Here is a 25498-nt window from a genome sequence, read left to right as displayed (position 1 = left end):
CAGCTCACTGAAGTTTCATTACCTTGGTAATCTGAACCTCTGACCTTCCTTATGTAGGTAATGCAATCGGCTTTTATTTCCATTCGTACCATAGAAATTTCCCAGATACCTATTTGTGAATATAAAGGTTAAATATCAAAAGAGGGTCATCTTTCCCAAAGCATGGTCTTTTATCATTTTCTTTCCAAGAACAATGCTATCAAGTAAGTAAATTAGTTATTCTCTTGCCCAAAAAGTGCCACTGATTTCCTACAATACTAATTTAAAATTGTTTTCTTGCTTTGTAGGGCATAGTTGACAGGTAAGGGTATACACTCTATTATCCAAAAAGAAATTTTAAAAATCACTCTTTCTCTCTCCATTTCCCTCTCTCTCCTTCCCTCTCTTAATCTTTGTCTTCTTCTTCCATTTCCTTTCTGCCTTTTCCTCTTCCTCTTTCTTCCTCTCTCTTCCTTTTTTCTATTTCTATTATGTTTCTGTGTATTTATGCATGTATATATCTAAACACACACAGAGGTTTTTATATATAGCATTTGCTGACTATCAGGGTATGGAAAACCCTGGAATAGGCACTGCCAAAAGAAGAAAGAATGGTTCAGAAAGTATTGTCTCTGACCTTTCAATATCAGGTCATCAGAACCCAGGCTCATGTAATATTCTAAGACTTCAAGAATTTTATAGTACAGCCCAATGCACAACTTTTCCTAGGAGTACCACACACAATATGGGGAAACACATCAAAAAAAAAAGCAATTACAGTAACCATACTCCTTACAGTATTGCTGCCTTCCTGTTCCATATATTCACCACTCTGAATTCTCTTTTGCAGCAACAAAAGATTCCCAGATGGAGAAAGTTGGAAAATTGGGAAGAGAAACTGTGTTTACTTAGTTTTGCCTCTTAGCTCCTCCAAGCCTTCATATTTAAGCCTTTTGATCCTTAGATGATAGAATTGTATTTCGTAGGTGAGATATGTAGGTAACTTAATGTTAAATTTGTAAGAGGTGAATTTTCCCTCATCAGAAAAAGGAAATAAGGTTCTCAGAATAATATAGTCAACTTTCTGATGTGTCAGTCAAGCTGGAGAAGTCTTGATTTTAACTAAAAGACCTCATAATGAAAGACATCTGTACAATTAACTTATCCATTCATTCAACAAGTATATTTTGCTTCTCTACTGCAAAAGATAGCATCGTTCCATGAATTGTGTGAATATAGAGAAGTATTAGCTTCTTGGTTATTTTTGGTTCCTATGGAAGCTGACAGTGGAGTTGAACAGACAAAATAATTACAAATGAAAAGTAAAATAACAATTTAAAGGATAAATAGCAAATCAAAACAACAGTTGGACCTGACTGCTATTCACAGTTTTGCCATTAATTGACTTTGAACAAATGATTTAAACACTGTGGACCTAATTTTATTTATGAATGAAAGAACAGTTTAAACCAGGTTATCTTTAGGGATCTTTCCATCTTCAAAATACTATTATCTGTGTCATAAAGCAGTAGTATAGAAATAGGTATCTAATGTATAATAGATAATAAATACTAGAGTTTAGGAAAAGTATTGATGAAGGAAGTAGTGAAGGAAGATTTCATGGAGAAGTTATCAATTGAGATAGAAATTTTAGGAAAAATAAAATTCACTAGGTGGAAATGAGGAAGAAAAGTGTTTTGTTGGAGAAGGACAGCATAAACAAAGAATGACAGAGAAACTGAACTCAAATTTAGGAAGATGAGTTCAAATTCCATGTTAAAAAATTACTCGCTGCATAACATTTTCAGCTTATCTAGACCTCAGTTTTCCTCATCTAAAAAACAAAGGAATTGGACTGGATGTTCTTTAAGGCCCTATGCTCTTATGAAAATGAAATGTTCAGTTTGTCTGAAGCAGTGGATCTATAAAGATGAGCAGTAATGAAATAATATTGTAAATGAAAATTGAAAGCAGTTTTGAAGGCCCCTGAATATCATGCTTTATCTTTTAATAAATGGAAAAAATAATTGTAAGTACATATTTGAAGTGTGTTGATATTTTGTTAGTGCCTTCTACCTACCACCCACTACCCAGAATTCCTTATTAAAGCCTATGAATCCTAGGCCACATACTATGTTTTATACCTATCTTTCCATCTTCTCTCATCAAAATATGTTCTCACAATGCACTGAAAAAACACGTGTTATTTTTTTAATAAAATAAGTCATGCCAAAATGTTAATAATTGATGATATCTTAGTGTGTTATTGCTCCCAGGATTATTATTATATATTAAGATAATCAAAATATTTTATCTGAAAGAAATGATACTAAAAAGCGGAGAAACTTTGCCATGTCCTAAAATCATATTAAGTGACTAGTCTTGTCTGGGTTTACCCTGGGGGTAGTTGCAGTAAACATTGATCTGTATGATTAATAGTACCAGTTAAGTAGCATTGATTTTGTTTCTCTGACTACTTATATTGTATTGCATCAGAAGAATCAGAACTTTCATCAAAAGCAGAAATTTTCACATTTAGTTCTTCATGAGACTTGGGTCATTCATTCGACAAATGTTTTTGAATATATAACATTTGTAAGGCTTAGTGCTGGGTGCCATAGAGAAATTTAGAGTTTGTCATTTTTTTCCCAATACTTCATGTCATTTTTTGGAATTTTCTTGACAAAGGTATTGGAATAGTTTGATATTTCCTTCTCCAATTCATTTCATAGATAAAGAGCTGAGGCAAAGAGTTAAGGGCCTTGCCTAGAGTCACCCAGCTGGCAAATGTCTAAAACAATATTTGAAATCAAGTGTTCCCAACATTCTGTCCACAGTGATACCCAGCTTCCAGGAACTAAAATAGATTGCTAATATGAACCATTGATACACCAAAAACTTTCATAAATAGTATTTGATATCTAAAGAAAGAAATGGTTTACTTGAAAGTCTGGCCTTTAGCTTTCCATGAGAAAAAAATCCACTCCTCAGAGTTTAATGACAATAGGTCATCCAAAGAAAATGCATACCATTTTATAAGTCTATAAAATTAGAAGCCAATCTCCTACCTTTGTAGATAAGGAAACTGAGGCAGAGAGAAGTTAAATAATTTGTCCAGGGTCACATTGCTAATAAGTGTGTTTATGGTAGAATTTGGCATCTGGAAAAAGCTGGATACAATGACTTTTCTAATTAACTTTTGAAAGTTAATACACTATGTATAGAGTGGAGGAACACAACTGAAACAAAAGACTCCAGAAGTGAAGGGATTTCTGGGGAAACCACTTTTGTAGAGATGGCAGTTGCAGTATGGGGTCAGGCGAAACCACTTTTGTAGAGATGGCAGTTGCAGTATGGGGTCAGGCTGGGTTTCTGGGATGCATGTCATCAGGTACCTTCCAAAATACTAATTCTTGTTCACTTTTTTAAGACAGTTGTTACTAGCTGCAAAAAAAGTAGAAGTAGTGGCAATATCATCTAAATTCTAGTATCACGATACATAGTCCTAGTGTCACCATCTCAGTTAAAGTTCTAGTAGTGCTAAACCTAAATTTTAAAGTCTCAAAGATGATAAAGTTACTAACAGAACATTATAATTCTTCAAACTTTAAAAATAGATTTACATATATTTTTGTGACCTTTAAAAAGGCTTGTAGGGAGATAACAGAATCAGAAAGGGTAGTTTAGAGAGAGGAGAGGGAAAGGGAAAAAAGAAAAGAATAGAAAATATGCATTGATAGGAATATATGAAAGAAAGAGATGAATGTGTTTGGGGGATAATGAAGTATCAGTGTTGACATCCTTCAAAAACTGTTTCTTTGTCTTTAGAAGGACACATGAATTATAACCAAAAGTGAGAACTCTGGGGAAAATGAGTGATATTTTCTGAAAATGTAGTGAACTGAGTTTATGGATAAACAAATTACACATTATCATGGTATAAATATTTTAAAATAAATGCTCTTCTTTGCACACCACTAAACTGTCATTTAGTAAAGTTTGTTGGTGCATAAATTGTACCTTTAAATATAGGATATTCTACCACAATTGACTTTAACCAATAATGACTATAAGCCTGAGTTATTCCAGTAGTATTTATTTTGTTTTTGCTATTATAGCATTCTGTCTACCTTAATTTTCTTGAAAAAATAAATTTCTAAAACATAATGTTTTAAAAAAAATTGAGGGAAGTTGAATTGTCTCCTGCCTCAGATCAGAAAAGTTAGTTATGAGAACAGAACCAAACCATCCTGGGAAAATGAATATTGTTATTTAAAGACTTTTAATGAAGGAGCTTACAAAGATTTCCTTGGTCACTCATTCTAAGCTTCCCCAGAGATTACTTTCTCAGTTGTAGGAAATTCATACAGTGCAAACTTTATTTCAGTACACTAAGATTAACCACATTTACAAGGTATCATGTTGATTATTTAACAGCCCTGAAAGACTTACAAGGTGATGTTGAATATTATACCCTCATCTGGAGTTCTGCTACATCAAATGAATCAGTGAAAATACTGCCAGATGTAAACTATTTTGTAATTGGTGACTTAAAACCAAACACAGAGTATCGGATTTTTATTTGTATCTTCAATGGAGCCCATAACATCAACAGTGAAGTACTACATGTGACAACTTTCGATGGAGGTGGGTCTAGAGCCTCAGGACTGCTTGGCTTCAGATATGGGAATGAAATTGATTGATTTTTGTAAAGGTTGAGATCAGTCATCCTTCCATTATAAAATTTCCGGTATTAGAGAGGAAAGAAAGAGGGGGGGGGTTAGGGAGGGGGTTGAGGGGGTAGAAGCTAAAATGCTTAAGTGCTAGCTGCTGTCAAGTGGCAAATCAATAAGCCATCCCACTAAGACTGAAGCACAGAGCTTTAATAATAGGTTATTAGCCCAGTTTGTTCCCTTTTTACTTGGTGTACTGAGGCTGTTGTATACTAAGGTTGAAACTGATTTCACATCAACAAATGGTAGCATTTTGAAAAAATTAATGGTTTTTAAAAGAGATGTACTCCATGAAGCAGTGGGTTTCTGACACAAGCAAATACAATGCCTTCCCTGAGTCACCAGAAATAGAAGGTGGAAGTTCAGTCACAGAGAAAATTTGCCTATGAGTCATTTCCAAGCCAGTTAGCAAGAGGGAGGGAGTAGGGAAGCAACTTGTGAATCTGAAATGTGGCCAGAATGGGCTTTCTAATCTTTTTTGCTTTATAAAGTCTCATTATAAACATTATAATATCATTACCTCCCAAGCAAGCGTTCCAGGTCATTAACCCAGCACTTTAAGTGCAGATCTCATTTCCCTTTGTGGTGTCAAAGGTCAGCACCTTTTGTTTATAAAATAGAATTGATCACAAGGACAATTTTTCAACTAGTTAAGATGGGTTCTTATGATAAAAATAGGTCTTTGTATAGTTATTCCTGACATGCTTGAATAATTGTGTAATTTAACGCTAAGCAAGTTTTTTCTAGTGTTAGATTTCATCATTACCTATGGTAATCAACACTCAAAATCATTTACATAATGACAATATTGCATTATTACTTCATATTGCTTAAGTTATAAGGCTAGTGATATTAATGTTTTTTTTTTTCATTTTCTTCTGGTAGAAATGTATTTGAGTTGTATTTTTGTATTAGGAATTTTTTTTTAAATTAACCCTGGGAGGTGAAAGGATGGTAAAAAAGAGGTAGATAATAGATATGTGTTGGCAGTGCCGATGGGTGAATAATTTATCATCACATCCCACTGGCCACATTTCACTGAAGATTAACACTATGCTGGTGGTATAAAGCATTTTACCACCAGTTCTCATGGTTTCTAACTGAGAGTATAATAAGCCAATTTACAGAGGACTACAGACTGTGATAACTTCATCAGAGGAAAGCAGATAAGCAGGGAACCCTTTGCTAAACCTAATTACTAATCTGGATTTAGTTAAACAAGTGCTTTTTCAGAGACAGCTGGAGTTTATTCAGTTTTTTTCCTTTAATTCTAGAGCCTCAGGGCATGCTTCCTCCAGAGGTTGTCATCATCAACAGTACAGCTGTACGTGTCATCTGGACATCGCCTTCCAACCCAAATGGTGTTGTCACTGAGTATTCTGTGTATGTAAATAATAAGCTCTACAAGACTGGCATGAATGCGCCTGGGTCTTTCGTTCTGGGAAACCTGTCTCCATTTACAATCTATGACATACAGGTTAGAACACTGCTTTTTGATAGTTAAGCTTGTGGGTATCATAAATAAAACATGCTGGCCTGTGTCTCAAGGTAGATATCTTTTTGTCTTGATTGGGTAAGGGGTATCTAGGGGCAAGAAAGGAAGGAAACTGATTGGGATTAAATTGCCTTGCTTTTGGGCAAACATTTGGGTCTCTTTGCAGAGAAGATTATGATGGTAGGGATATAAAAAGACAGAGGTGATGATATTTTCCTATCCAGGCAAAAATAAATGTATCAATTTATTTACAGATGGTTCCACCAAGCAAGGTACCTTCATTCTTGGTACCTTTGCTGATATGGGTGCCTAATGATGATAGAACAAAGCTACTGTCTGACTGACTGCTACCACACTCTCATATCTGTTCTCAACTGTTGCCTCTGTTACAATTCCTATGAGATTAACAGCATCATATAATAGGAAGACCCTGATTCTGGAGAGAGAGAATCAAGAGTGGCCATGCTGCCTTAAAGATATTTGAGGAGCCTCTTAACTCTGAACCTCAATTTTCTCTGAAAATCAAGAAACTTGGAATTGACTTTCAAACTTTCAATTTAATTATTGATAAAAAGAGCATCAAAATGCTTCCACAGTATACAAGTCAGTCCCTGAATGGACAGCCGATTAATAGAATTCATAATAAAATTAATATTCACAGGTTATAAAATCCAAACTGAACAAGGCATTTTTTCTGCCCTCTGTGAACTTATGATCTAACATTAAAAGGCAAAGAGAGGCAAAGTGATGTAGTAGTATGGTACTTGCCACACAATTAAATGCTCTGTCTTTCATCTATCCATTTTTTCTGTTTATCTAGAAACTTATCCATAGGAGATAAACATTTATATAATATGATATTTGTTATATGCACTGTGGTAAGTACTTTAAAAATATTATCTCATTCAATAATAACAATAAACTTGCTAGGTAAGTACTTTGATTATCCTTATTTTATAATTTAGGAAACTGAGACACTAAGATTAAATGACTTGGCCAGGATCTCAAAGGTAGTAAGTAGATTATTGAATTTGAACTCAGGTCTTCCTGCCTCCAGTCCAGAGCTCATCCACTGTGCTACCTTAGTACCTAAGTGAAAAGAACACTGGATTTTAAGTCAAGAGCTTAGTTTTAGTACTAGCATCATTGTAGTCTTGTTTTGTGATCTTCAACAAATCACATAAATTATTGAACCTCAGTTTCCTCAACTCTTAAAACGATGAAGGTGATTAAAATGATTTTTAGGTCCCCTTCCAGGTCTAAGGTTTTGATCTTATGCATAGGTCACAAACCTATGTATGAAGTAAAATAGGAGAGGGGAACTTCTTGTAAAAAACAAGCATTCAGTCAACAATGATCAAATATTTATTGAGCAACTAGTAAGTGCAAATTGCCACTGAGGATCCAGAGAAGATAAGACATAGTCCTTGCCTTCTAGAAATGTATGTGCTGCCGAGAAATAAGACACTTTTCTATGACATAATAAAAAGATTATTAAGAATTCAAGGCAGTATATGATAAGTGCAAAATGATTAACATCAAAATAAGTGCTATAGTTCAACAGCTATATATAATGTTTACACAATTAATAGAATTTAGAAAATTTGAACCTGTTCACTAATGTTTCTTATGGCTTGGAAAATGATTTTCAGAAAATCATTAGGCCATTAATGATTTATAAACAGACATTTAAACATGCCCAGAGAGCTGCCTATTTGAAGAATTCCTTTTAACAAATGAAGGATCTTTTTGTAATAGGAATAATATCCATCTTCATCTGTAAATATGAATCATTTCATATCCATTTTTTAAAAAAGGCTATATCTGGATTTGTAACCTGCATATGGAATATGATAATGAAATGATTAGTATGCTTCAAATTAGAGACTTTTCCCCCTTGCTTTGTTATAAATAAAAGAGACTTTCACCTTATCCCATAGATCAAATATAGGTTTTTGTAGGAGTGGCAAATTCCCTCATTGTATGTTATATGCTCTATCTTTTTACTAATACTAATTAAGTCTCCTGGTCTTTAATTCTTTTGAAGTTAATAATAATAATATATAATTTGTTTTTTTTAGGTTATGTTTAATTCTCTTAGACCTATCCAATCAGACTGCCTAGTAGAGTTTGCTTATATTCTAAAAGTTGCCTCAGGTTGTCATAAGACATAAATAAATATTTCATAATAACTACAGCAAATTTGTCTATTTCGCTTTTTAGGCTATGAATATGATAACTTTGAAAAGTAAGCAGAGGGACATTTGGATTTTCTTAAATAGAGACAAAAAATAGAGAACTACTTGTTTAGGAAAGATCATCAGTAATAATGGCCAGGATTTTTCAGGACTCATGGGTCTCCTTTAAGTCTCTTCCTGATTCAGTATTTTAGCTAGTAAGCCCTGAAAGAAATAAGCTGCCTTTCTTTATCTCTTTCTAATCTGTTTTAGTGTGTCTCTTCACAGGCAGAGATAGTCTTTGTCTATCTCTCTGTGTCTGTCTCTGACTCTCTCTGTGTGTCTCTGTCTCTGTCTCTGTCCTTTTTTGTGTGTCTCACTGTCTCTCTGTCTCTCTCTGTCTCTCTGTCTTTCTGTGTCTCTGTCTCTCTGTTTTTCTGTGTCTCTGTCTCTCTGTATCTCTTCTGTCTCTCTCTCTCTACCAATTTCCTCCACATCTCTGTCACTTTAGAGTGAATAAAGTTTCTCCTTTCTTTTTCTCTCCTTTCCTTTCATCTTTCTCTCTCTTCCTCTTTAACTGTCTTTTCTTCTCCTTCTCCTTCCTCCCCTTTCCTCCTCTTCCCTCCACTCCTTTCCTCTCTTTCCTATTCTTTTCTCTATTCCTTTCACCTCTTCTCTCTTGCCCTCTCCTTTCCTTTCTCTCTGTTACTTTACCTTACTTACTCTTTCCCTTTCTTCTTTCCTCCCTTTCTATCTGTTCCTCTGTTTCTTTTCCTATCTTTTCCTTGAGTTCTTTACTAGAATGTATCTTTATCTTTCTTCCCATTTCACCACTTGTATTACTTTTGCATTGTTAATACCTAATGGATCTTATTACCCATTATCAGTTATTCCATCCTCCTTGGTTTTTATTCAGATTAAGTTACAGAATTAAGGGGTGAATGATGATTTTCTGCTGCGATTAGAGTAAAAAAAAAAAAAACAAAAAACAAAAAAAAAAAAACAATTGTAGCTGGAACAAATGGATATAAAATAACTGAGCCATAGTGAGAAACCTCTCAAGGCTTCATTTTTCTTCTAGTCCACATTAGCATTGAGGCTATTTATTGTAAAATGTCAAGTCTTATGGAAGATATCATCATTACCCTACTTTGGTTATAGATCTGGAGAGTGGTATGTAGTGATAACCTATTATGCTTGCAAAATGTTGCCTAGGCATCTTTCATTTTTTGAGTCTGCTCAGAGTAGATTAATGTCTATCTTTTTTTTTTTTGAGTGGGAGCAATCCAGGGACTAAACAGCACCATGAGAAGGACTGAGAAAATTGTAATGGGCCCAGTTCTGACCTCTCAGAACCTCACTAAAGAAGATTGCCGTCAAAAACTATTACTTACTAAGCACCCAGAGAATGCATGACATTGTGAAATACTTAGGGAATGAGGGCAGAATTAATCCCCTACAAGTCTGTGCCACTGAAAAGATGTTGAATGTAATCATTTAAATAATTCTTACAGGTTGAAGTCTGTACCAAATATGCTTGTGTGAAGAGCAAAGGAACACAAATTACCACTGTGGAAGATACACCATGTGAAATAGCTGCACCCAAAATACATGTAATCAGCTCAAGGTATAGTTTAATTTTTTAATTGATAGAATTCATATTAATAATATTTAAAATAGGACATTATTCTATTGATATTATATTAATTATACCTCATACCCTATTATAATCTATGGGAGGAGGCATATTTATAATTAACAGAATTTAGGAATATTCCATTTAGACATGCGGTGATGAAGTTTGATATAAATCAGATTTATCATTATTGCCCAAATTGACAGTAGCAAAAATTTCACATTAGCATAATTTGTTGCTGTTCAATTGTTTTTCAGTAATGTCCAACTCTTCATGATTCCATTTGGGGTTTTCTTGCCAAAGATACTGTAATGGTTTGCTGTTTCCTTCTCCTGATCATTTTATAGGTGCAGGTACTGAGGCAAATAGATTAAAGTGACTTTCTTAAGGTCTTATCTAGTAAGTATTTGAGGTGAGAACTGAATTGTAGGAGATGAGTCTTCCTGATTCCACACCTGGTACTTTAACCACTGTATCACTTAGCTATAAAGTGAGGTTTTTGTTTTGTTTTGTTTTTACTACACATTCTCATTTTATCTTCTAAATATCCCAGTGAGGTTAGTAGTATTAGTATAATGGTCACTGTTTTAGATATAAGAAATCTAAGTGATTTACCTAAGATCAATATATAACGAATGAAAGTAAGATTCAAACTCAGTTCATTTAGTATTCTTTCCGCTCCTTCATGATATCATATTGTTTTCTTTCTTGCTGATAGATTCTCATGAGGTAGGTTCCTTATTTTTTATTTTTTTATTCATTCATTCATTCATTTATTTATTTGTTTGTTTGTTTGTTTGTTTGTTTATTTATTGGCTAGACAATTGGGGTTAAGTGACTTGCCCAGGTAGTATTAAGTGTCTGAGACTGGATTTGAACTTAGGTTCTGCTGACTCCAGGTTCTATGCTCTATCCACCATGCCACCTAACTGCCCCCCTAGGGTCCTTAATTTTTATTTTTTTTTTTTTGGTGAGGCAATTGAGATTAAGTGACTTGTCTAGGGTCACACAAGGGTCCTTAATTTTTTAAAGATCTGAAATTCTTATAATATCAGACCATTTCTACTTTCCTTTTTTTTCCCTCAAGGAGTTAATGATCTGCAAACCAAGTCCTGAATGTAGAAAACAAATTCTCTATTGATATGGGTTCAAATACTGTCAATACCATTTGTTAGCTATGTGACTTTGGACAAGACACTTAACCTTTCTATGCCCTACTTTTTTCAGCTATAAAGTGAAGGAGTTGGATTAGATGAAATCTAAATTCCCTTCCAGGTCTAAATATTATTCTTTTATGATCCTTTTTGAAGGAATTATATGATGAATCCTTCTATAAAGCACAATATCCACTCTATTCTTTAAGAACAGGGACTATGTTGCTTTTCATCTTTATATCCCTAGTGGTCAGTGAAATGATTTCACATGGTAGATGCTTAATAAATGTTAGTTGAATTTTAGATTGCAAAAGAAAATCTATATGTTTGAGTCACCTACATCAATACTACCAGTGTCTTTAACATTTCACATTTGGTCTCGGTGTCTCATGATTCCTAGAATTTCCAAAACATATTTATGTAAGTTTTGACCAATACATCTTCAGCATTCAAAATATAAAGCTTACCTCCAGTTCTACATGGATCAAATGAGAGTGTGATCACTTCAACCCATCATATTGAGTCTGCTAGAAAGGCAGGCAAAGACTATTCCTAATATTGACCTTGATTGATTTATAACCCAAATCAGTCATTTTCTACTATGGAACATAAATTGATCTATCTGTGGTAGAATAATAAGTTTTTTCATAATACAATTAATTCCTTCACAGAACTTCCCAGTCTGAAATTTTGAGGTTGTTTTTCCCCCTAAATGCTTCTTCATTTCTTGAGCTGATCAAGAAGAATAGTGTTTAAACTATCACTGAAAGGAGCACAAATAAAATGTAAGGGCCTTGAATTCAGGAAACATATCTTCAGCCCTGCCTAGCATAGCGTTGAGAATGAACCAAATGATCAATAAACACTTACTGATTTACTGATTGGCAATACATCCAATTCAGGAGGTCAGAGGTGAAGCCATGATAAAGTCAACAGACTGCATAAATGATGTAACCTGGATTATATGCCATATGTGAATGTCTCAAATTTCAGGCTAAGAAACTTAATATGATAAGCTAATGGTCTGGCTATCGGATAGATAGAAAAATCAAAAATAGGGGAGAATTTATTATGTGGAAAATGTATATACATCTTCTAAGACAATACAAGAACCAAATATCAATGCTGTTAATACATCCAGCTAAAGTGACCTCCATCTAGTACAACACAACAGAGGAGGTGTCTGATAGCTTGTCCTTCTTACCCAATTAATGGGTGAATTGACCCATTTCTTCAGAAGAGTTCTCTTTATCCACAAGCATTCCAATAATCTCAACCCAACTGGTGGAACCACTGATTAGTTACTTCGAACATTTCTTTCACTATCTGTGCTAAATCCATAGAAAAAATAATCCAGCAGCAGACAACAATTTCATTTCCCTTGCAGTATTATTTTTCTTACAAAGACATTTCTTGCGATTAATTATATGGGATATGAAGGAAAAGTAATGATTTTTTATTTCATTGATTTCTTTAAATAACAAAGCAAAATAAAAACTAACATTTACATAGTTCTTTAACATTTGCAAAATGCATTAAAAACATTATCTCATTTAATCATCATAATACCCTTTCAAAGTAGATACTATTATTATATCCATTTTTCACATTAGAAAACAGGAATAAACAGAGGTTAATTGACTTGACCAGAGCTATATAACTAGTAAGTGTCTGGAGTCATATTTGAACGGTTCTCCTGACTCTATAGCCAACACTCTGTCTACTACAGCAACTAGTTGCACTTTCCTCTCACAAAAGAATATAAAGCCCAGTTTTGTATCATTTATTTTCATTAGTGAGATTTTGTAGAATAAACTTTTAATATTACTTTTAAGGACACTTATCAATGAGGTAAAGACATTTATTTTAAAAATATTTTTAAAACTTTTGAAAAATAACTATCATTAATTTAGGATGCTATAGACTGGCAGGAATATGAAAGGAACATTCAAGCTGTATAGTAATAATGGACTTTCATGTCACAACAGTGAAATGGGAGTCAGAGAGAGTCAAGTTTTAGTTTCAGTCAGGTCATTTTTACCTTGAGCAAATCATCTATATTCCCCAGGCTTTATTTGCCCCATTTGTGAAATGAGAAGGTTGGATTAAATGATTTATGATCTCCTTTTAGCCCTTATATTTAGTGCATCTCTACTGGTGTGATTTTAAACTATCTCCAAAAAACTGACCTCCTTAAAAATAAATTTATGTGGAAATCTCTCTTTTTCTGTCTCTTTGTCTTTGTATAATTTATCTGTCTCTTTCCACATATATGTATGTGTATACACACATAGACATGGACATGTTTACATATAGTATGTATGTATATTATATATACATATATTCATGGTATTGTATATGTATATATATGTATATGCATTTCTCTGGAGCTATTGGCAATGTTTTCAGTATCAAAACCAGAATAAGATTGGCAAAAGGGAGCCACAGCCAGATATTGGCATTCTATGACTTCCTTTTCTTTAAGAGATCTAGTACAGCAAAGCTACATTTTCCAGAAGTCTGATTTATAAGTAGCAAGTAGAGGCTGCCAAAGTATTTATCCAAATTATACCAAACACTAAAGCAGTTAGCCTCCTGTGTGTGTTATTGTTGTTGTAATTTCATAATACTTCTGGCAATATGTACTTGTTAGTTATATTTCTATTGAGGTGGAAGTGGGGTCTCTTTTGATTTTAACAACAAACAAAATCAAGTGTGAAAGCCTTCAGGAAAATGCCAAATAACTGGATTTCCTCCCATACCCCTTGAACCAAATTTGATTTGGGGGGGGGGGAGGTATCATTCTTATGAAATCATAGTTCATAGATTTAAAAACAGAGGGGACATTTGAATTAATCTAGATGATGAGGTGGATATAGCACTGAGTTCTGGAATCCAAAAGATCTGCGTTCCAATTTAGCCTAAAACTACCTGTGTAGTTCTAGGTAAGTCATTTGATTTCTATTTTCCTCAGTTTTCCTATTGGTAAAGTGTAGATAATGATACTCAGGATTGTTTTGATGAATGAGTTAATATTTGTAAAGTACTTACACAGTACCTGGCACATAGTAAGTGCTATATCAAATGATAGCTAATACTGTAATTATTATTAATCTATCCCAACCCTTTCATTTCGCAAATGAGGAAGCTAGAGGCTAAAAGTAATTTACCAAAGAACACACAAGTAGTAAGGGGCAGAATCAGAATTTGAACCCAAATCCTAAGGCTCCAAATATTACTCTGCTCCCACTATACTCTACTGTCTCCTTAGATCCCATCTGTATTTTAATAAAATATAAGTGTTGAGTGAAACTAAGCTGTTTTTTTTAGGAGCTACATCTACAGATATGATCAAAGCTTGTCTGCTGATAAGAACTCAATTTTGCTTCTCATCTTTGTTTAATTTATATCTTCTTTTGTGTTGGTTTTGGCAAGAATCAAAACAGGAAAAAAAAGCCACTTAAGTGTGTTTCTGCTATTAAATACATGAAAAGAAAATGTCAAAACATATGAATGTAAAAAGATGTATCCTTTAAGTTTGTCATCCTTTTATTCAGACACAGGTACCGTTTCTATATTGCTTCTTCCGTACTTGTCATATTATCATCAGCTGTTCTTATATCCCAAATGAATACTAACTACAGATCGATTGCCCGGACATGTCTGGCCATGGCCTACACGTGCCCTGGGTAGTTCATTTATTTGCCATGGTGGATTTGCTAGAGTGGAATTTAATCAATAGCTAATTCATTAATTCTGGTCCTCGAGTATGTAGGGACTGTGTTGTATAGAGATGGCTGGCTGGTTTGGGCTTTGATTGAAATATGACAAACACTGCAGCTGACAGCTTCACTGGGCACTGGACTGCATATGAATTTCACTTATTTATTCTCTGTAAAGGGATAAGCTGGGAAATGAATATCAGTTTTTATAAACAAGAGGGACATTTTAATACATAACTGCCAGAAGACCAAAATGCATGATTTCTAGGCTCTGTGCTCAGGGAAAAGTAGAAAGAGAAAGCAGATCATACCATTTATTGCCTTTAATTGGGGCACTAGCAAGTCCTTTTATTTCACATCAGTTTGGGGCTGTATTATTGATGAGAAGGCTGAGAGATCATGTCTTTGTAGCATTCACAAATAATTGTTTTAAAATTTGCCTCCAGGTACCAAATGACATAAATGATAATTTTGCCTACCAACTTTTTAGAAGTCTTTATGATAGCAATGCAGTCTGGGTACTTCTAAATGAAGGTTAGACCACAATTGCCATTATAAATCCCCTTTTATTTGGAAGTTAATAACTCACCTGCAGGCTGAAGTATGGCACCAAAGGTCAGCTCAGGAACAAATAGTTTGCCTTTATTATTTGAAAAAAGTTGATGTGAAGTTTTGAGGTTCTTGGCTTTTCTCTACTATACAGCTGTGGATAAACCAGCTCTACTTAACTAGGCTCACTTTTCTCCCATTGCTTTCAGTGACCACTGAGCAACATTGTCAAAACTTTACTTATAATTTGGAAGAATTGCTCAAATTTTTTAATAACTAGAAAAATCAGGTTTAATTTAAGGAAGAAAATAACAAATCCTCTTTCTTATTTCAAGATTCCTTGTTTAAGAAAGACACCTATATTAACAAAGATCTTCCAATTTTTCCTAGGCAGAGAACTTTGAAATTTTAATATCAAATTAAGTATTTTACTCTGTTACTTGAAAATATGCAAGAATCTTTGAAAAAAAAAAGATAACTCAGGTTGCATTTGATGTTATTGCATGAATCCAACCTTCTGGATAGACATTAGTCACAAATACTTAATGGATCAGGGCCAGTGGACTCTGATTCACCAAAATGTATTTGGTCACTGTACCTGTAAATGAAAGACTGGGATGAGATTTGTGTTTATTACTTATGGCAAGAACTTAATATGTAATTTCTCTATCAGTTCAATAACATGATACTGAAATGCAGTTAGAGACAAGGGACTTGACCCTGAAAATCCACTTGGCCTATAGAAAACATTTAAAGAGACATGATAACTGTTTTTAATTATTTGAGAGTCTATTGGTGAAAGAGAGGCTGGCTTTCTTTTTCTTGGTTCCAAAGGACAACTAGGATTGATGGATGAAAATTTAAGAAAAGGCAATTCTGTTTGGATAGAAGGAGAAACATCTTTATTATTAGAGACTGCCAAAAGTAGAATGAGATTCCTTTGAGGTAATGTGTTTTCTAGCACTGAGGCTTTCCAAGTGGAATCTTTATTGCCATTCCTTAGGAATATAGAGGGCAATCCTTTTGAATATGAGCCAAACTTGATGGTTATGTCTTCATATATGCTTGCCTCACAAAGCCAACATGGGCAAAACATTTGAATACCAAATAAAGCTTTGTCTGGACCACACTTTAATCTTCCATTGTTTCTCATATTTTGTGTATTATTTTTTATTGATTAATGATGCTTTTATGCTTCTTCATTATTATAGTTATCAGATGTATACACTATCCTATCTTCTTCAGAAATTTTTCTGATATGTTAGGAGCTCATTGTGTAACCAAAAGAAAGATCTTGTTTATTTTTCTTTCCTGAAGTTTTTAGGTGGAATGTCTTCATCAGTCCTTTGACCTGTAATCTTCCTTCTATGCCCAAGTCTAGTAGCTTTCACACACAGATTATTCACAACAGCATAATAAGGAAGGCTCTATGGTGTGGGAGCTTTGGTTGAGAAAACATCATCTTGAATCTTTTAAAGTAGGATGAAGTAGTTTCATCCAAAAAGGCACTGGGCTAATAAGTTCTAACTATAGCCTTCATCTTATTTATAGAAATTTTCTGATTTTATCATAATAATCATTAGCCCAGTTGTAAGTGTCTTGATGCTGCTCAAAGTGAACAAAAAGGAACCAGTTGATCATATGTAAATGATTAGAACCCTGAAGAGAAGTGACATACACACTACATTTTAACTGAGCAATTTTAATTCATGAAATGGACAAGTGATATCCAAGAGACTAAAATTATTAAAAGAATGAGGAATACCAATACCCGTATTGATGAGATTATGGTTCCAGAATCACAAGAGAATGAAATGTGGGGAGGAAGATAACTGGAAAGAAGATGGCTGGGAAGTAAAATGAATAAATTCATGACTATACCCAGCTTACATGTACTGACAATAGAAGTTACAAAGGGGAAAATGTAGGCTTGATGTCAGGTAAACCTTTCTAATAATTAAAGCTAAACAAAAGTGAAATGAGTTGCTTATGGGGGAAGTGAATTCCCTATAACTGACTTCAAGCAAAGATATGATAAAGTCTTGGCAAGGATTTTGTAGAAAGATTGTTTGATCATGCATTAATTATACTAGATGATCCCTGAGCTCTCTGCCAACTCTAAGATTCTCTCATTCTGTGACTACAATTTTAATGGTGGGGGAAGAGCTTCCAAATATCAGAAGAAGACCAAAGTTAGCAAAAAATGGAATGTGTACTGATATGAAAAGAGATATAAACTGAAATTCTACAAGAAAATGTAAGGTGACTCCAACCTCACTAGAGAATATATAATATGGATGAGGATATTACTCAAGGGTAAGAGTCTATGTTAATTCTATAATCAGGCTGGAAATAGTATAAATCTATGGCCAATTTTGTCAGCAATGCCTTCTCTAAGATGGTAGAGCTATGTCACTATTGAAAACTTTCAAAGGGGAAAAAGGACCAATGAATGGCAGATCAGTATAGGAAACGATTGCAGATTTCTGCTTCTTCCACAAAATTGCAATGTGAATTTGGGTAAGACAAAGGAAACAGTAGAAAAGTATCTCTTTTTTATTTGTTTTTTTAAGTATCTCAAACTTTTGGAGTATTCATCTGTTGCAATGGAACACTCTATTTTCAGAATGGTGATGTCATATCGAATGATCTGATGAGAAACTGTTATTATTTTAGAAGTTCCATGAACATTATTAGATGGCATTCCTTAGTTTTTCACATCAGGAGGTGTCCACTTTCTGTGTTCCATTTTAAAATCTTGGGAAAAAATGTCATTTTTTCCTAAAAATTCTAACTTCTTCCAAATAAATTGATTTATTTAATTTTTTATAGTGAGTTAAAATTATTTTTGCAAATTGTACATATTGTGAGGAAACAGCATGGTAGATTAAAACACTTAGATCCACTGCTGTTCTGAAAATTATCAAATCTTGGAATGTCATATGAATTGATGAAATATGGCTGTCACATTCTAATGAATCACAGATTTATAGATATTTTAGCATTAAAATGGGCCTTTGCTGCCATCATCTAACCCACTTCCAAAAATGAATCCCTACTACTTTGTTCACATCATCTTGAAAAAAAAGGGGAAATCTGCCAACAAGACAAAATAGTACAATTTCCCAGGATGTATAGAAGCAATAAGAGCCATTTGAGTTTATTGAAAAGGAAGGTAATATAATCACACCTGGATTTTAGGAAAATCACTTTGGTGACTGACTGGTGAATAGATTGAGATGTGAAAAAATTCAATGCATCAATTCCCACCAGAAGAGTATTTTAATAATCAAGGTGTAAAGTGAGGAAGGACTGTGCCAAAATGGTATCAATGTCAAAGGAAGGAAGAGGCCATAATCAAGAGATGTTGAAAAGTTGATATTGACAGGTCTTGGCAATAACTTGGATATGAAAGGTGAAGAATCAAGAATAACTACCAGATTGGAAGCTGAGGGATAATGCTCCTTAGGAAGACAGCATGTGATAAGGATTTAGGGGACAGATGAATGAGAATGTTGGTTTAAAATGTCTACTCAGACTTTCAATTCAAAATTTCTGATAGGCATTAGAGATGTGAGACTGGAGATCAGCAAAGAAGCTGGGGCAGAATAGATACACTACAGAATCATCAGCATGGAGATGGTAATTAAATCCATGGGAGTTCATGAGATAATCAAGTGAAATAGTATAGAAAAGAAACAGTCTGATAGTAGAATCTGGAGAGTGGTATTTTAAAAATCTAGAGAGAAGAGAATATTAAAGAGAAGAGTGTGATCAACAATGTCAAAGGCTTTGGGACAGGGAGAAGTGGAAGGGGTAAGGAAGATAAGGAGAATAAGGATTGAGAAAAGGTTATTAGATTTGATAACTAAGAGATCATTGGTAATGTTAGTGGGAACAATTTCCATAGAATAATATGGGTTAGAGAAAGAAAAGAATAAATATTTATATACCACTTATTTTATGCCAGTCTCTGTGCTCAGACTTTTACAAATATTGTATTTGTAGATTTGATTCTTCACAACAATGTTGAGAGATATTGCTACTGCTGCATTTTACAGTTGAGGAAACTGTAGCAAACGGAGGCTAACTGACTTGACCAGGGTCACACAGCTAATAAGAATTTGATATTAGGTTTGTACTCAAGCTTCCAGATTGAAGACCCATCATTCTATCCACTGTACCACTTAGATGCCTCAAATAAAATTAGAAGATGAATTTAAGGTGTTGAGAAGAAAATGAGAGGAAAGAAACTGAAGGTACCTAAGGTGAGAGCCTTTTCAAGGAATTTAGCAGTAAAAGGCAAAAAGAAATAAGACATAGACTTTTTGTTAAATTCATAGCATTTTTATATCTATTCATAACATAATATGACCCAAAGTTCTGGGCACAAAATAAAAGCCTATTAAGTAGTTTGCTCATGGTTTGAGAATAATAATTGTAGATTCCATTTACATAATATTTTAATTAACTTTGAGGTTATTAGTGAAAGGAATATATATATATAAATATATATATATATATTTTTCTACTATTATACTGAAGTTGTGGGGTTATGGGAGAATAAGGTTAATGAAAGAAAAGGACTAGGAAGGGAAGAGGGCAATAAAACTCTGTTTTATGTTAGAAGGGAAAAAAACAATTACTATCAAAACTATTACTATAGGATAGAATATATGAGGCAGAAAAAGATAGAGTTTTCAAAATGGGTTTTGTTTAGAATGAATATACAACTTGATCATTTGATGTGCAAGAGCTATTCTTTCTAGAAGTTCATCTCATCCCAAAGAAAGGAGAGATATGAGTTCCTGAGGATTGGTGGCACCTGGGATGTTAGGGAGAAAAGTAAATCTAGTGTTAAGATACATTGTATTTCAGAACACTGAGTGATCATGGAATCATGTTAAGGATAGAGGGTAGCTATCTTTATCCCATGATTTAGGATACACAGTAATTCTGACTATATTCCATTTCTTCTTACTTTCACAAATTTCTTTCTTTCATAAATTTCTTTCTGTCATGATTTTTTTTATTCATAAATTGATTTCTAAAAGTAAATCAGAAGAAGAACTCAAAAGATAATAAGCAAATTAAGGAAAGAGAAGATAAAGACTATAGAAATGCCAACTTGAAAATGGTCTAGTAGTAATATCTTTGCCTGCCATCAAGGGGAGGGGGTGGAGGGAAGGAGGGGAAAAATTTGGAACAGAAGGGAGTACAACGGATAATGTTGTAAAAAAATAAATTGCCTATGAATATGTACTGTCAAAGAAAATGTTATAATTATAAAAATTAATAAAAAAGAAGAAAAAAAAAGAAGTAATATCTTTCATGAAGGAGATAGAATACAGGAGTAACATGTGTAGATACAAAATGTGAAATTTAAAAAATATAATTAATAATGTAGTAAAAGGGATAGAAATAAGAAGGATGATAATTTAAATGAATATTTCTTAGAAATAGGATCATACAAGAATGTTTCTTAAGTTTAACATGTTGGTCAGGATATAAATGTTGGGAATGAGGATTTTAAACCATATACCTTCTTAATGGCTCAAAATAGGAGATACAAAAAGAAGGTAGTTAAACAAACTGAAAAGAAAGATAAAGTAATTTAAGTAAAGTCATGGAAATTACCTGGAGTGGGATGAGGAAAACTATGGCAATAAGAAGTATCACACAAAGGTAAATATTGCTGTTTCAAAGATAAAAGGTACTAACAAAAAATAGGAAATGGCTAAAAGTCAATACAAAAGAAATAAATGAATGAAAATATCTATCTAAAAACTAATTCTTAAATATTGATGAGTGAAATGAAAAAGATGGCTAAATGGCTAACATACAATATCTAAGAATTTGTTTCATTTAAGAATCAGTTAGACAAAAAAATAGAGAAAGGGAAAGACACTGGACCTGCGATTTCATTAGTTAAGGGAAACTTGAAAGAGAAAATGTCTTTTACCAGTGCATGCCTGTACCTTTTCTACAATTTATAGCTTTAGAGTTAAATGGGGGCATTGAGAGATTAAGGGATTTGCTCAGAGTTACACAGCTATTATATGTTGAAAGCAGGACTTGATCCTAGGTCTCCCTAACTCAAAGGTCAACTCTCAATATACTGCAACATGCCTCTCAAAATAAAATAAAGACATATACAAAGCAAAAGTGAAACTTTGGTTCAGGTGGTCCTAAAAAAATCAGGAGTTACAAATACTTATCAGGCAAAGGAAAAATAAAAATTAACATTGAAAGATTAAAAAGGGTTAGGGTTATAAATGTACTATTGATAATAAAATTGTTAAAAAATATATTCACTTACTTGACACAGCATTTAAATTTATAGGGGAAATATTAGCTGAAATACAAAAATACATAGACAATAACCCAATAATTATAGTCAGTTTTAATGTTCTCTTCTCAGAGTTGGATAAATCTATCAATTTTTTATTCTCCTGGAAAAGGTTTATGATATCTTGTCAATTGAAGGATATTACCCAGGATCATAGAGTAACTTTACAAAATTAGACCATTATACTATGTCAAAAATTATGAATAAATATAGAAATATAGAAATATTAAACATATTCATAGTCCATAATTATATTCAAATATCAAATGCATCTCTTAGTTAATAAATTTAGACATTCCCTCCAAAGATAAACTCTCCATGCCTATCCATTTTATCCAAGTTCTCCTCAAAATTTGTTATGATTCTTATAAGGTACTAAGACAGTGGAATTGATAGAGATAATAATTATCTAATTTATCATGGTTCAGCATGATTGATTTGATCCTACAAGGAGATATTATGGGCCAGAACTTGAAACAAAGTATTAAGTGAAATTGAGGAGACAATGGTTGAATCTAATTTAGCATTGGTTTAATCCTACAACAAATAATGGTTTCCTTATGATATAATGATTGGAGTATACTTAGTGCACAGCATATAAGCAAGGAGCTCCCACAAGCCCACAGAAGCCACAAGCCCACTCTTGGAGGTGGAGTCAGATTCATTCCATGTTTCACCTTTGTGCTGGCTGGGGACATTGGGAGGACAAGAGGCTGAAGCTGACAGAGACAAAGGATTAGCAGCAAGAGCTCTCGGAACCAAGGAGAGAGATAGGCCACTATTAAAACTAACTGGGCCCCAGGAAAAGATTCAAGACTTTGAAGGATAAAATAAAGGCTTTGGACTTTAACTCCTGTCTGGCTGCATTTGGGGTGATTACAATGAACTGAAAGGAAGGCTGCCTCCAGAAGCCCCCCAAGAAACCTGCTCCCAGAGAACATTATATTTTAGAGAAGAACATTACAAAAATTATTTTAATTAATTGCCATTCATCTTTTGGTTTTTGAAGAGGACAAATGAATTGCATATGAACTGAATTTAAATGAGACAAGAGTTGCAAAAGTCCTCAGACTTACTCTTTCTTTCTGAGTCATCAAAGTCCTGTAGCAGAACAAGTCAAGATGAGTGCCAATAGCCCAGGATGTAATGGATGATCTTGATATCTTCAATGCCTGACCAAGTTCTAAATGTTCCACAGGTCTACTTGAGCTGTCTTCTTGTCCATTAGAACAAATTATTCTCATCCACCCACTCTACCAAAGAAAGTCAGCAAATGCTTAGGGTAGACATCTCTCTATCTCACTAATAAGTTAGAGACTTGTCAATTAACCTCACTCTGGTTTACCCATCTAATAAGATGGTATTACCAAAGTGTAGCCACTATGTATATTACAGATTATTGGAATCACTAGTTAAAGTTGGATGAAGGTTGTTATCAAAAGTAGATGAGCAGCCCTGAAAGTGCTTGGCAAGCTTTCATACCAGAGATGCTAGTCTTCTCTGAACACCCCATATACAAAAGATGTAGATCTAAATGGATGTGTGATAATGACATTCTAAATAATGACTAGGTCGGGGGATCAGAGCCAAGATGGCGGAGAGGACACATGCTTTTATGCTCTTCCTTGCCCTCAGACAACTTCTTTCATGATGTAGCCTGGAATTACTGCTTGATTGAAAAAACCCACAAATATTAGGAGTACAACACATTACCGACAGAAAATATCCTTGAAATTCATCCAGAAAAAGTTTGTTTTTGCTCATGTGGGTGGAGACAATTAGACTAGGTGTAGACCTCAGGCAGGCAGCAAGAACACTGAAGGCAGCTAACATTGAACAGACCAGAGTGGGGCAGAGTGGGGCCTAAACTGGTGGAAAATCTGCGAGGAGAACTTTACCACAGTGTGAGCTGCTTTGCCCTGGCAGCAAGCCAGTAGATCAGCAGAGAAGCTATAAACACAGCGGGTAAAGGCTATAACCCCAAAAGACTAGGGACTGTCAGGACCTGGCCACACACACCCAGTACCTAGAGTGACTCAGCATGAGCACAACCACTGTACAGATGCAGGGCAGCCATTGCTGTTGTGCTGCCGCTTGATTGCCACTTCCTGTTGTCTGTAGAGGAAGTTTGGTAATACCATACTGCCCAAAAAGCAGACTGCACTTGCTTTTTTCGTTTTGTTTTCTTTGTTTCTTTTTTTGTCAAATTGAATAAAAAGTTAAAGTGAGCTCTAACTACAGATAGCTTCTATATGGATAGAGACCAGACTATTTTTGACAAAAAACCGGAACTAAACAAAAAGTTTGATCTCCAAATATAGGACTGAAAAGAAACATACAAAAATAAAAAGAAATCTTGGGAACTATATTTCTGGTATGAGTATACATAAAGAATACATGTATAATAGAATACATGTATAATTTGATTTTACTGTTATATAAAAAAGAAACTAGAGGTGGAAAGGAAATTGTACCAGAAAAAGGGTAAAGTGGGGTACTACATCTCACAAAGAGGCAAAGGAAACCTATTATATCTGAGGGAAAGAAGGGAGGGTGATGAACATAGTGTGTATCTTACTCTCGTCAGAATTGGCTTAAAGAGAAAAAATATTAGACATATTCGATTTACAGAGAAATTTTTTCCACCTCATTGAAAAGTGGGAGGGGAAAAGTAAAAGGGAAAGGAGTAAGCTAAGTAGAAGGGAATACAGAAATTGTGAGGAAAAGGGGAAAGAAAAGGGAAGGTACTCTAAGATGGGGGGAGGGATCCTAAAAAGAGAGGGCTGTGTGAGGCAAGTAGTGCTCACAAGTTTAATACTGGGAAGGGGGGTAGAGGGAAAGGAAAGGAGAAAAGCATAAGTTGGGGTTAATAAGATGGCAGGAAATACAGAATTAGTAATTTTAACCATAAATGTGAATGAGGTAAACTCCCCCATAAAACAGAGGCGAATAGCAGACTGGATTAAAAGCCAGAATCCTATAATATGTTGTTCACAGGAAACACACTTGAAGCAGGGAGATACATTCAGAGTAAAGGTAAAAAGCTGGATCAGACTCTACTAGGCTTCAGGTGAAGTAAAAAAAAAAAAAAAAAAAAAAAAAAAAAAAAAAAAAAAAAGCAGGGGTAGCCATCCTGATCTCAGATCAAGCAAAAGCAAAAATTGATCTTAATTAAAAGAAATAAAGAAGGGCACTATATCTTGCTAAAGGGTAGCATAGATATTGAAACAATATCAATATTAAACATATATGCACAAAATGGTGTAGCATCTAAATTCATAAAGAAGAAATTAAGAGATCTGCAGAAGAAATTGACAACAAAACTATAATAGTGGGAGACCTCAACCTTGCACTCTTAGAATTAGATAAATCAAACCACAAAATAAATAAGAAAGAAGTCAAAGAGGTAAATAGAATACTAGAAAAGTTAGGTATGATAGATCTTTGGAGAAAACTAAATGGAGTCAGAAAGCATTATGTTAGAATTACAAGGTGAGAACTCAGGTTATCTAAACAATTCTCTGGCTCAGAATTCACACCTTTGGTTCAGGCCTTTGAAGGGAGTTTACACCTTTGGATTTCTGAGGTAGAGTTTACATGTTTAAAAGAAGTTTGCACCTTTAAGAGGAGCAAGTTCATTGGTTGAAGTATTTCCCCAGGCCCCATTGAGTTCTCACTAGCCCAATCTCTTCGAGGATAAAAGA

The 25498-nt window shown here is 34.1% G+C and overlaps 1 protein-coding gene across 1 annotated transcript in view; it reads left to right on the top strand.

Moving 5' to 3' along the window:
* USH2A (usherin) overlaps positions 1 to 25498 on the top strand; it is a 1025480-nt gene that overhangs the window by 756120 nt on the left and 243862 nt on the right. Inside the window, exons 44-46 of the mRNA XM_074264677.1 lie at positions 4417 to 4626; positions 5987 to 6189; positions 9899 to 10011. Of these exons, the coding sequence (XP_074120778.1) occupies positions 4417 to 4626; positions 5987 to 6189; positions 9899 to 10011 (526 nt within the window). The remainder of the gene's footprint in view (positions 1 to 4416; positions 4627 to 5986; positions 6190 to 9898; positions 10012 to 25498) is intronic.

The sequence above is a fragment of the Sminthopsis crassicaudata genome, chromosome 4, assembly GCF_048593235.1.
Source record: "Sminthopsis crassicaudata isolate SCR6 chromosome 4, ASM4859323v1, whole genome shotgun sequence".
In the NCBI taxonomy this organism is placed as follows: Eukaryota; Metazoa; Chordata; class Mammalia; order Dasyuromorphia; family Dasyuridae; genus Sminthopsis; species Sminthopsis crassicaudata.
This window is presented reverse-complemented; position numbering and strand designations above follow the sequence as displayed.